At 43.5% G+C, this 12904-nt stretch overlaps 1 protein-coding gene across 1 annotated transcript in view; it reads right to left on the bottom strand.

Annotated features, from left to right (window-relative positions):
- LRP2 (LDL receptor related protein 2) overlaps nucleotides 1-12904 on the bottom strand; it is a 208528-nt gene that overhangs the window by 111755 nt on the left and 83869 nt on the right. The window contains exons 17-25 of the mRNA XM_075529132.1: nucleotides 12469-12594; nucleotides 10495-10625; nucleotides 7758-7895; nucleotides 7120-7401; nucleotides 5056-5295; nucleotides 3903-4022; nucleotides 3680-3796; nucleotides 1944-2321; nucleotides 602-850 (exon numbers count right to left, since the gene is read on the bottom strand). Coding sequence (XP_075385247.1) covers nucleotides 602-850; nucleotides 1944-2321; nucleotides 3680-3796; nucleotides 3903-4022; nucleotides 5056-5295; nucleotides 7120-7401; nucleotides 7758-7895; nucleotides 10495-10625; nucleotides 12469-12594 — 1781 coding nt within the window. The remainder of the gene's footprint in view (nucleotides 1-601; nucleotides 851-1943; nucleotides 2322-3679; nucleotides 3797-3902; nucleotides 4023-5055; nucleotides 5296-7119; nucleotides 7402-7757; nucleotides 7896-10494; nucleotides 10626-12468; nucleotides 12595-12904) is intronic.

Raw genomic sequence — 12904 nt, 5'->3', positions numbered from 1 at the left:
CACAAGGATCAACATAAAACCCCCTCCCAGGGGGACGAACAACAGAAAAGTGGGTGAAAGGTGACAGAGGACAATGTAAGATATGAAAATAATAATCTATAACTTATCAGGAATTCGTGAGGGAGGAAAAGCAAGGGAGGGAGGGGGAAAATGAGGAGGGAAAAAATACCAGGGGCTCAAGTAGAAAGAAAATGCTTTGAAAATGATGATGGCAACACATGTACAAATGTGCTTGACACAATGGATGAATGTATGGATTGTGATAAGAGATTTAAGAGCCCTCAATAAAAGTATTTAATAAAAAAAGAATGAAGGCTGGCAGTTACATAATATGATTGATGTACCGATGTTATTATCCAATTGCAGACTTGAGAATGGTGAACTGGAAAATGCTATATTTTACACGGCTTTTTGTTTTGTTTTTATATTACCTCATTTAATCTGCAAAAGAAAGTGAGGTTTGGGAAGGTCATGTGAACTGCCCAGAATTCAAACCCATTTGAATCCTAGTGAATATTGTCTACATTTGACAAAGAATCCTAAATTCTAGGATGTGCTGTAAGCTGATGAGAGGTACTTGATTTCCAAATTCAGTTCTTACCTTGAGCTTTGCATGTCTTCCCATCACCTTCTAACACGTAGCCTGAATCGCACCAGCACCGGTAGGAACCTCGCTCGTTGTGGCAGTGCTGGCTACAAAAGCCCGGGAACTCACATTCATTGACCTCCTCGCAGGTCTTAGAATCATTGGCAAGTAGGAACCCCGATGGACATATGCATTCAGCCCCGAAGGGACCTTGCATGCACTCATGAGTGCAGCCAGCATTGTTCACGGAGCAGCTGTCCTGGTCTGGAATAAAGGAAGAGCATCACAGAGGGGAAAGTCAGGAATCTGTGCTTCCGTGATGCGCTTGAGGTCCTATATGGCACAGTCTCATGCTCTCGTCATGGTGAGTCCAGGTAAGCGCTAAGAGAGCAGTCCTTCCCCTGGACGAGCGCTACAGGCTAGTCATTTATCTGCTCTGGTTTGCCCACAAATTGACTAGCCTCCTCAGCGAGTGGACTTAGAACATCGGGAAGACAGGGTAACAAGGGGAAGTAAAATCATCACTGATAACACATGCAGCGACATCTACATGATTGCTCACTTGGCTTCCTCGGCCTTTCTTCTACCTAGAGAGCAGTGGAACAGGGCACTTTGGCATTCAGGAGAAAGAACTAGAAGATAGATCTATGGGAGAGGGTGGTTAATTGGAACATTAGTATCATCATGCTTTACTTTCAGGGCCAAGGGGGACAAAACTGAAGCCACCCAAGTGCCGTCTCTTTCCATGTGTGCGTCAGTTGTTTACAGTAGTCGTGATACAGAACATGCACTAGAAAGGGCAGTAAGTCCAAATGAGTAGGACATTCTCTGCACAAACACACAACATGAAATCACACGAATCTACGCTACTTCACAATCATACCTGGCTGGAGTTCATCTGAGAATGGGCAGTGATTAAAGAGGGAAGAAAGAAAGGACAGTCGTTAGGGTTCCATGCCAATCACAGCAAACGCAACCCCCCAGGCTTCATTTGTTTTGTGCCGAGCTCTGATCGAATTAGAAAATATTACAGAGAGAAAAATATACAAGCATGTTATACACCGAGATCAACTTGAATTTAACCATCTAATGGCATCATTTAGTCTCATTTTTCCAAACATAAGAAGAAGTAAAAACACACAATCAAGTGCAAAGGATTTAATGAGAAGTATTATGCGGTGATGATTTATTTGAATTTCATTAGAGTTAAGCCTATCTAGATCTAAACTAAAAATGAACTGGCTCCCCGCCTGCCCACCCATCCCCCCAAAAAAGCTACACAGAAACAATGGTGGTGCCCACCAGGTTACTGCTCAAAATGAATTTAGGGCCAGTAAACTGTGGTTAAGAAACTTACTGCAAAGTGGGGACTCATCTGCCCCATTGGGGCAGTCAGGGATAGAATCACACACTGCGCTCAGATTCACACAGATGCTGTGGCCGGGGCACTGCCATTGCCAACTGGGGCAGCGAAAGGCCTCAGTAGGGCAGTCCCTTTCATCACTCATATCCCTGCAGTCATTATCCCCATCACAGATCCATGCTTTATGGATGCAGTTTCCGTTGTCGCAGAGGAAGTGAGTGGAAGGGCAGGTCTTGGGCAGGCAGCCTTGGTGCTCGTCAGACCCGCGGACACAGTCTGGGTGCCCATCACACTCCCAGCCATGCGGGATGCAGACACCATCTTCTTGGCACTGAAATTCATCTGGGTGGCATATACCAGGAGGCCTGGTGGCTGGGGGAAAGCATTTGGAAAATGAGTCTGCGAAGGCCATCCATATGGTAGAGGCTGGATTCTGAGAAGATTATGCCAGGTCAATAGGAAATCTAGAATATTGACTATAACAAAATTAATGTTACAGTATGAAATAACAGTCTTCTCATGCACTACAGTACATAGAAACATGGGTATATGTCAGACCAATGGGTCTGACAATAAGATTAGTGAGTCTAAGAAGATGCTGTACAATTTAAGTTGAAGATAACATTCAAAAGAATATTCTTTCCCTACCTCTCGTACTGTTCAGACAGGTGCAGGTTCAGAACTAACATTTATCATAAAGAGCATTTCGGTAAAGTCCTGACTATTTTGAATGGCATATATCTAAGATGGATATCAGATGCTATAAATTTCCCTCAGTTAAGCGGCACCTAATGAAAGTGATACATATTAAGGAAACAAAACTTTCTACGGCTCACTGAGCAATCCTTAAGAGATTGTAAAAATCGTTGCTACACCTGTCACAAGAACAACCAAGACTCTCTCCAGGTGACCTCCCAAGTCGAGCCGGGGGCAATTGGCACTTTAATAGGAAAAGTGGAAACAAGGAATTTCTGAAGGTTCTTCTGCAAGTCTATAAAGGGCATGCTTTATATTTCATTTTTCTTTTAATCTATCGGTTTCAAAACTCCTGACTGGGAAGGAGAATTGATGAGACACAACGCTTCTGGTACCAAACTTTATTACTCAAAGCAATGACCTCTTCTGTGATGGATCCATTAAAATCAATTCCAAACACAGCTCAATACACCGTTGCTATTACCATGATCTGAGCTGCTTACGGAAGTTTTAAGAAACCAATTATTTGAGATTTGCTAGAAGACAGTAAGTAGCCCTGGTGGTGTAGTGGTTATAAGTTGAGCTGCTAACTCCAGGGTCAGCAGTTCAAAACCACCAGTCATGACAAGGGAGAAAGACAGTGCTTGGAAAGTCCTGCAAAGTTACCGGGGCAGTTCTACTCTATCCTAGAGAGTCACTATGAGCTGGCAGGGACTCACTGACAATGACTTCGGCTTTTGGGGGGAAAAGATAGCAAGACCCAAAATCACTGAGAAATAAGCCTCCCTTAGCTCATTTGGACTTCATTTGTGACTACAACTCATTATTAGGCAAAGCCAACCCAGCCTTACTGAATGTTCAAGACTGCCTTCCTACTTTGTAGTTTTACTTTGTAAAACTTTGTAGTTTTAGAGAATACTATGTAGTTTTAGATTATCCAGGTTTGTGCGTGTGTGTGCGCTCCCTACGATATCCACATTGGTAAATATGAAATGATCCCATCTCCTGAAGCATGCTGGGTAAACAGTACTTACGACAGCCTGTCTCATCTGAGTGGTCACGGCAGTCATGAACACCATCACAATGGTCCATGCTGCTGATACACTGATCCCCACTGGCACACTTGAACTGGGAAGCAGTGCAGTTCAATGCTAAGGGTAAAAGAAACAAGGCCTTAGGAATCGGCTCAGAGGGGCAAACTGCTCGGCACTGAAAATTATGTAAGCATCACATATATAAACAAAGCGATCCACTTACCACAACCAACCTCGTCGGATCCGTCAACACAGTCTTTGTCCCCATCACAGACATAAGGTAAGTCAATACAACGGTGGTCGGGGCATTTAAATTGAGTGACGTGGCAAGTCTCTGCAGATCCTAATGTCACCCAAAGATAAAACCAATTCACAGTTTTATTTCTCGGCCAGTGGTTACCAGAGATAAACTTTAAAAATGTTAGGTAGTGACAAAAGTTGACTTAGTGACAAGAGCATTCAGGATTTCTTCCAGTCGGCTACACAATTTGGAGGAATAGAAAGATTACAGGCCAGAACCCAAAACTGATCACACTTAGAAAAAGAGAACGCACATAGAATGTGAGCATGAAGCACCTCATAACGACTATTAAGTGCAGGATGCTTGACTGACAGGAAAAGAAGCAGCAGGGTTGGTATGACCCACTGCCCGATAGCAACTGTGCGTAGACGGATCGCAAGGACCCCACTTGATGCAGTCTTTGAAGGTGAAATGATTACAAAGCCGGTGCCTACTCTGCTGAGAAGACATAGGCTTAGAGTCAGATGTGCTAACTGGTTACATGAAAGATAGAGAATGCAGAGGCTGGCAGGCACCTGAAAGCTTCCTTTTACATCACCTCACAAAGGCAGGTGACTTGACTAGTCTATTCAAGACTAGAATTGAGCCAAGGGACCCTGCCCCGTCTTGAACTAGGATTGCAGACATGAGAACCAGCTCGAAGTAAAAGGAAATCAAAACTAGCAAGATCCAAAGCAGGTGGGTGGGAAGCGTGGACATGTAAACTCTCAGTGCCTCTTGTTCAGTTGCCTTTTTTACTTCTATCAAATGAAAAGGAAAAAAATACACAGCTGAAAGCCTAGGTATGAGTATATTCATCTCATATAACAAGACTTAGTTGAGGGATTTTTTTTTTGCCTCCTCAGTTTCAATCTAGATGCTCGCCATTAGAGGAGTCGCTGAATTGTTTCGAAAGGACTCTACTTTTGTAGGCAAGCGCACGCCTTCTTTCATAGCCTCCTGGTGCTGGCTAGAAAAAACGACAGATGGAGCAGAAGTGGCTGGGATGCCGTGCAAATGGTATGCGGCCTGCTGGAGACTCTCCCAGGTCTTCTTGGTAGACTGGCCCTCCAGGAGAAAGCGGCTCAGAACTTACCGCAGTTCCTTTCGTCAGATCCATCCCCACAATCGTTGTCTGTGTCACAGACCCAGCTTCGTGGGATACACCGATGGTTTTCACAGGTGAACTCGCCGCCAGAACAGGAAACAGGCCTCTGGGCAGCGCAGTTCTGCTCATCGCTGCCATCCGCGCAGTCACTGTGTCCGTCGCAGTGCCAGACAGAAGGGACACACTGCCCAGATGTGCACTGGAAGGCTGAAGATGCACAGGTACTATCTGCAGCAAGCCAAATGGGCCGACAGTGTCAGATATGACAAAATAATAAAATTCATAAGTTATCAAGAGTTCATGAGGGAGGAGGGAGCGGGGAGGGAGGAAATGAGACGCTGATACCAAGGGCTCAAGTAGAAGGCAAATGTTTTGAGAATGATGAGGGCAACAAATGTACAAATGTGCCTGACACAATGGATGTATGTATGGATTGTGATAAGAGTTATACGAATTCCCAGTAAAATGATGTAAAAACAAAAAAAAAGGGCCGTTGAAACATGGGTTTGTACAGCTTGTGCAGGGGAGAAGGGAGCAGTGCCGCTTCCTCACACCGGATTATTGTTAGCTGAGTCAGGGCACCCCCAGGTGGGCACAGGAAAAGTGCTACATGGCGTCCGCCAGGAGTGACCGTTCAGTATCAGGCCACCAAATCCATCTTCCAAGATCTCTCCGAGAGGATGTGAACAAGATCATCATCACCAACATCAGTGGCTGACATGAGTTTAGCTCCTACCACGTGCAGGGCACTTCCATGTGTTTACTACGACTCTTAATCTCACAAGTATACTGTGGGGTTCTTATCATTAGCTGCATGTTACAGATGAGAAAGCTGAGGCGGAAGCTGCCTAAGACGTAAGCACGAGTGGAGTCTAAGACCCATCCTGAACATAAGCCCTACTTCCTCCAAGCAAGATTTCTTTTTTTTTTTAATCTTTTTTTTTAATTTTTTAAAAAATTTTAACAATTTATTAGGGGCTCATACAATTCTTATCACAGTTCATACATATATATACATCAATTGTATAAAGCACATCCGTACAGTCCCTGCCCTAATCATTTTTTCTCCTCTTTTCTTTTTTTACATTTTATTAGGGACCCACTCCAAGCAAGATTTCAAAGGCACTCAACAGACACCTGGAAATGTGCACTTGGAACAATGCAAGTGGATTTTAAAATACACTCCCAGAAACAGGAAGATGATGCCGAAAAGGAGAACAATTTTAGAAAACTGTGCCAAGTGGGCACTTTTTTCCATCTTGGTTGGTTTGGTTTGGTTGGCCAAAAAAAAAAAAAAAGAGAGAGAGAGAGAGACTAAAGAACATTTCTCAGATTGGCTAGTAGAGAGTAGCTTCGTTTGGGGGATCAACATGCAAAAAGGTAACAGAAAGTGTTCCAAAAGGGTCTGTCTGGACCTCCGCCCTACAAGGCCGGTGGGGCGGTGCCCAGAGCTGGGCCGGGAGTCTATATTTTAACACCCTCTGGGTGGAAGGCACATAAAACTCTCAGGAGCTCTATAAAATCATAAGTATTTAAAGGGGTAAGGAGTCACCAAATCAAATAAGGACATTCCCTCCACAAGCACTGATTATTATTACTAATCTCACCTTGACAGAGATTCTAATATTTTTTATTACATTTTAAAATGTTAATGGAATACTCTGCTCGCCACAAGGTGAGCAGTGGGAAACCACCCGCCGCTCCACCGGAGAAAGATGGGGCGTTCGCCTCCCCGGGAGCGCTACTGCGTGGAAACGCACAGGAGCAGTTCTACCCTGTCCCGCAGGGTCGCCATGATCAGTGGCTGGCAGCGAGTGTCCTTTGGGTTTTGCCCCCGCGGCAGCATCTGCGCCCATCAGGCCCCAATCCGTGGCACCAACTATTCATAACGTTACTTATGGACAATACGTAATGTTTAGCTTCCCAAAAGCCTCCGTCAAAAAGATGGATTCAAACAGATCGCCCGATGTATTCTTACGCATTTGTTTGTTTGCGTAAAGGCGCAGCGCTCCCGAGCCATTCACCGGCACCTGTCTGCCCGCAGCTACTTACTCAGCGCGCCACACTGCTCCTCCTCACTGTTGTCATAGCAGTCATCGACTCCGTCACAGCGGTAGTGGCTGAACACACACCTGCCGTTCTTACAGGGGAAGGAAAACTCGCCACACTGCTGCATGGGCGGCTCTAGGGACGGGGCTGGCACACACGTCATGTGATCGGGACCCAAGGTCATTCCATAGGGGCAACCACACACCCGTTGGAAATTTGGCACCGGGAAGCAGAAGTGGCTGCAGTCGCCATTAGGATTGGTCGGCCGGCTGCAGTAATTAGAACCTGAAAATGCAAGACAGAGAGCCGCTGAGTGATGCGCGCTTGGACTTCGTGGGTCACAGGTTGGCAAAGAAGAACGAAGGGCATTTTTTCAGAACGGTTCCCAAAAAGTTGCTTCCTTTTGGGGATCGACATGCAAAAAAGGTACCAGAAATTGTTCAGAGAGGGTCTGTCTTGCCCTCCACCAGGAACACATGCAGGGCTAGCAGAGCTGGGCCTGGAGGCATATGGTGAACCCCTCTGGGTGACAGGAGTATAAAACTTTCAGGGGCCATATAAAATCACATGTATTTAAAGGGAAAGGGAACCACCGTATCAAATAAATCCATTCACAGGAGGTATGTGGCAGTCCGACTCACCTGTCTGGAGGTCAGCATCATACGATTTCACGTGCATTACGTTACTGATGCCCTTTCGGATCAGGGCCTGCCCCCCACCATCAATCTTCCGAACTCGAACAATAGCACCCAGTCTCCAGTCCGTGAAAAACACGTGCTCTACAAGAAGGAAAGCACGCAATTAGTCTGTTTCGTCACTGCTGCCGTTTTAACTCCCTCCGGGAAAATAGGCTTGCAAATGTGAGGATCTTCTTCAATTAAAGAAACAATCTCTAGAAATGACTCTGGAAACTTACACACCAGGGTTCGGGTTTAGGCAAGAAGGAATGGAGGAAAGTGATGATAGGTTGAGACTTCCACAGATTGGAAAAAACATTCAGGATCCTTCCATTAGGAATCATAAGATGTAAAACTAACACATGAACCTACTGGGGGCTGTCGGTCAAATGCATAACTTTGGGGGACTAATTTTTCTCATTGTAAAACAGAGTAAATCATCCCCAAGTTTGCTACCAGGTCAAACACCTAAATCCCAAGCCTTAAATAAGAAGACTTAAAGTTTGCACTCAACTTTATTAAGAAACTGGTCGATAAGAATGAAAAGTACAAAATTTGTCCAACTTGTACCTTGTGGGATTGATAAGAATATCAGCCTAAGTCTGCACAAGGAGCAGGAAGACAGAGCAATATCAAGAGTTGACATATTAATCATTGAATCGTGTGCACTTTACACTAGCTAATGATCCAGGGAAGTGGGTGAGGATCAATCTAAAAACAGTGACACAAAATCATAGAAATGTTTATTAAAATCATCAAAAGTTTTTTGGTTTCTCAACACTCCCTCCCCAGCGAGGTCTGAACACTTCTGCAGGCAGTATTTCCTTCTCTAAAAGCCTTCCTCCCAAAGAATTCTGGGTTCTTCAGGTTACACCACACCAACCACAGCAAAGAACAGTCGCCATGCCCTTGGGACCAGCCGCTCTGACTTGAACTTAACTGGTCCATCAGATCCCCATGGAAGCCGCTCTTCTGATTGGACCTTTTTTGGTTTGTGCTTTTGAAGGAAACCCTTCTGAGACTAAAACAAGTGTATTACTCAGAAAATCTGCAGCAATTCACTGATAATTGTGATTCTTCTAAACATGTTTTGTTCAGAGAGAACCCATGCACATATGAACTAGAACCTAGTAGGGAAACTTTTTACTTGCTTGTGTACATTTCAATGGTTTTCAAAAACAAGGATTGAATCAAAGTGGGTTTTTCTCTTCAACAACAGCTTAATTAACTGTAAAAATCCAAGTGGCTATTTTTAGTTACTTTTAAAATTCCTAAAATATCACAAATTTAATCATTAGGCCAGTTCTCCATATCAAGGCTAATAACTGCACAATTATTGTATTCCCTCAATCTGACCTACACTAACTACTTACCTCACTCAAGAAATTAACATGCTTAAATAGAGAAGGTCAATAAACCTTTCCCCAAAAACATGCAAGTCTCTCATGGTGTTAAGCAATAACACATTGAAAGGCAGAGAAAGTAGTTTTTTTATTTTGAGAATGCACGTTCAAATTCTTGCATACCGATGAAACCAAAAGGTACTGAAATTGCATTCAATTCAATACCCAAACATTCAGGGCTGAACAAAGAAAAGTGAACATTTTTTAAATGTTCCCATGTTCACAATAAATGGAGTGTGAAAAGAGAGCTAACCCCAATGTGTGGGAAAGAAATGAGGGTTGGTAACTAGCTCATTCCTTCATAAAAGCATTTTTAATGTTTTGCATGCTGTTAGCATCACAGTGTAATATGTGTTCCATGGTGTAGATCTATGAGGTACATGATGTGATTTATAGTCTGCAGTGTTTTGAAGCACTACGCATGTTATCCAAAATAAAAGATGTCACCCAGAAATGCAACTAGCGTTCGAGGGTCTTTGAAGGATCACAAAACAGGACCCCTCTTGACTACATTAACTGGGGCTTTTCGAGTCAAACTGAGGCACATTTCATTCCCTCCCCGTCCCCTCAGCCTGGCACTTTTGTGCAGTGCACAAGCTACAACTCCATTGTGGAAAGTTGTTTTCAGGACTAACCAATCTATGCATCATGGTGACAGACCAGTCTTTCCTCAGCAGCTCGATTAACACCGTGCCTGCACTCAGGAAGGCAGTTATTGCTATAGTTTCCCGGACAGCTGTGCTTCCCAACAATCTCTACTGGCAGGAATCAATTCTTTGAAAAGGTTGGGAGGAACAAGAAAATGCTATAAGCAACTACAAACAGATCTTACTATTTTATCCTTGAAAAAGGTGGAGGTGGGTGTTAATAGGGTCCCTGTTTCCTCGTGCAATACTATTTATTTGTTTGTTTGTTTATTTATTTATTTATCTGTCTATTTATTTATTTATAGGGTACTTGGGATGCCAGAGGCCCGCAGGGGCAGTTCTGCTGTGTCCTATAGGGTGCTGTAAGTCTGAACTGACTTGGTGACAGTGAGTTTGGTTTAGGGGTTGGGGTGCTGAACTGTCTATTTACAAAGTTCTACACTCATACAAGTTGTTGGTGTTATTATCTACATGGGCCCCAAACAAAACACGTCCAAAGGGAAATATCCAGTAAGCAGACCAATAGAGCAAATGTTTTGTCTATAAAATGGCATCATTTTAATTTCTCTATTCTCATATGACCAACTCTTCCGGAATGTGAGTGGATGACGGTACTGCTACAATGTACAGTTTTATGGCTTTCAAACCTACCTCCAAAGACGGTGAGTCCAAATGGATGTGTCATCTGGTCAATGTGGCCCAGCGATCTTCTATCGGAACCATCGAATGTGCTGTGCTCAATTTTGTCAAAAAAGGCATCTACCCAGTACAGTCGCAAAGCACTAAAATAACAAAGTACTTCATTAGATGTTGTCAGAAATAGCAGAGGAACCCTTGAGGGCATTCAAAATCAGTATGTTGACACGTTTATTAAACAAAGTTTTCAAAACTCAAAGTCTGAATTACATTCCTTTACAAATTAATACTGTAAAGCTCCCTGGAGAGAAAGTTACTTTCCATGCAGTGGTTTCCATTGATGGTCTTAGAAAGCTTAAAATTGTTTCTCTGGTTAAATCATTAAGAAAAATACTGTTAGTAACATTTAAGGATCCCAGATGGAACAACGGCTAAGTGCCCCATAAGCAACGGAAAGGCTAGTGGTTCAAACCCATCCAAGGCTCTGCAGGAGTAAGATCTGGCAATCTGCTACTGTACAGAGTACAGTCTATAAAACCCTAACTGACCATTTGTGTTGTCACCCGGGGTCCCTACTGGTTAAACTTGACACCCCAGAACCTAACAAACAATACATTTCTTGCCTTTCTGTCTCTGTCCGATAAATTACCATTTAATGTTGGTAAACTATATCTTGTACTTTAAAAATCCTCCCACCCAAAGTGCAAAGAAGCAAATATATTTTTGCTGATTAAATCCAAATGTCCCTTAGTCTCAAGATGCTCCTGTATGAAATTAATATGACTAGCATCAAGAGGTCCCCAGTTCACATCCGGGTGCCCCCTCAAAAAATATATATATGACTAGCCATTGATAAAATCCCTATCCCACTACTAAGATGGAGGCACTCACCTCACCCCATAATGACCTTCCTTCACAACTTCTCTAATTCTGGTTCCCTGACAACATGCAGAGAATATTCATGAATGCGTCAGACTTATTCCCAGCAGTGGCTAGCCAACTGCTGTATTCTTTTTTTTTTTAATATTTTATTAGGGACTCATACAACTCTTATCACAATCCATACACACATCAATTGTATAAAGCACATCTGTACATTCTTTGCCCTAATCATTTTCAAAGCATTTGCTCTCCAGTTAAGCCCTTTGCATCAAGTCCTCTTTTTTCCCCTCCCTCCCCGCTCCCCCCTCCCTCGTGAGCCCTTGATAATTTATAGATTATTATTTTGTCATATCTTGCCCTATCCGGCGTCTCCCTTCACCCCCTTTTCTCCATCCCCCAGGGAGGAGGTCACATGTAGATCCTTGTAATTGGTTCCTTCTTTCCAACCCACTCACCCTCTACCCTCCCAGTATCACCCCTCACACCCCTGGTCCTGAAGGTATCATCCACCCTGATTCCCTGTGCCTCCAGCTCCTATATGCACCAGTGTACATCCTCTGCTCTATCCAGACCTGCAAGGTAGAATTCAGATCATGATAGTTGGGGGGGAGGAAGCATTTATGAACTGGAGGAAAGCTGTATTCTTCATCGGTGCTACATCACACCCTGACTGACTCATCTCCTCCCCTAGACCCCTCTGCAAGGGGATCTCCAGAGGCCGACAAATGGGTTTTGGGTCTCCACTCTGCACTTCCCCCTTCATTCACTATGGTAAGATTTTTTTTCTGATGATGCCTTATACCTGATCCCTTCGATACCTTGTAATCGCACAGATTGGTGTGCTTCTTCCATGTGGGCTTTGTTGCTTCTGAGTTAGATGGCCGCTTGTTTACCTTCAAGCCTTTAATACCCCAGACACTATCTCTTTTGATAGCCGGGCACCAACTGCTGTATTCTTACATCATTCTATATCTTTCTCTGATACATTCTTTAAAAATCTTAGGGGCGGGCAGTGCCAGTTTTCTTATTCCATCATATTACCCGAGTATGCCTCCTATGTATTCCACAGTAAGAGGGAAATCAGCAAGGTGGACAATTCCTACTTACCCCCAATCAATGGCCAACCCATTGGGCCATCCAAGAGTAGTATTTACAATAGGCAAAACATTAGATCCATCGCTCCATGCTCTCATGATTCTAGCAGGACGGAACCAATCGGTCCAGAATATATTCCTAGAAAAGGAAGTGAAAGATACATGGCTTCAAGATCATTAACACAAACACACATTCTCCAGGCACTCAGTGCAACTAATTTCAATCTTTCTACATGGTATTGTGCTTAACCCATTTAGTGGACAATGAATCTAATTCTTAATTACAAGGTCCATTTTCAAGATGTGGTTAAAATCACAAGTATAAATGGCATGCAGGATCCTAAAAAAATGTTTAACTCCAAATGGTGTAGGGACCAAGAATTGAACTGGTAAGTTTTAAAATAAATACAAACAGGTTTTCCTGACTCATTAGATTGATCATAATATTG

The sequence above is a fragment of the Tenrec ecaudatus genome, chromosome 13 (assembly GCF_050624435.1).
Source record: "Tenrec ecaudatus isolate mTenEca1 chromosome 13, mTenEca1.hap1, whole genome shotgun sequence".
Lineage (NCBI taxonomy): Eukaryota > Metazoa > Chordata > Mammalia > Afrosoricida > Tenrecidae > Tenrec > Tenrec ecaudatus.
This window is presented reverse-complemented; position numbering and strand designations above follow the sequence as displayed.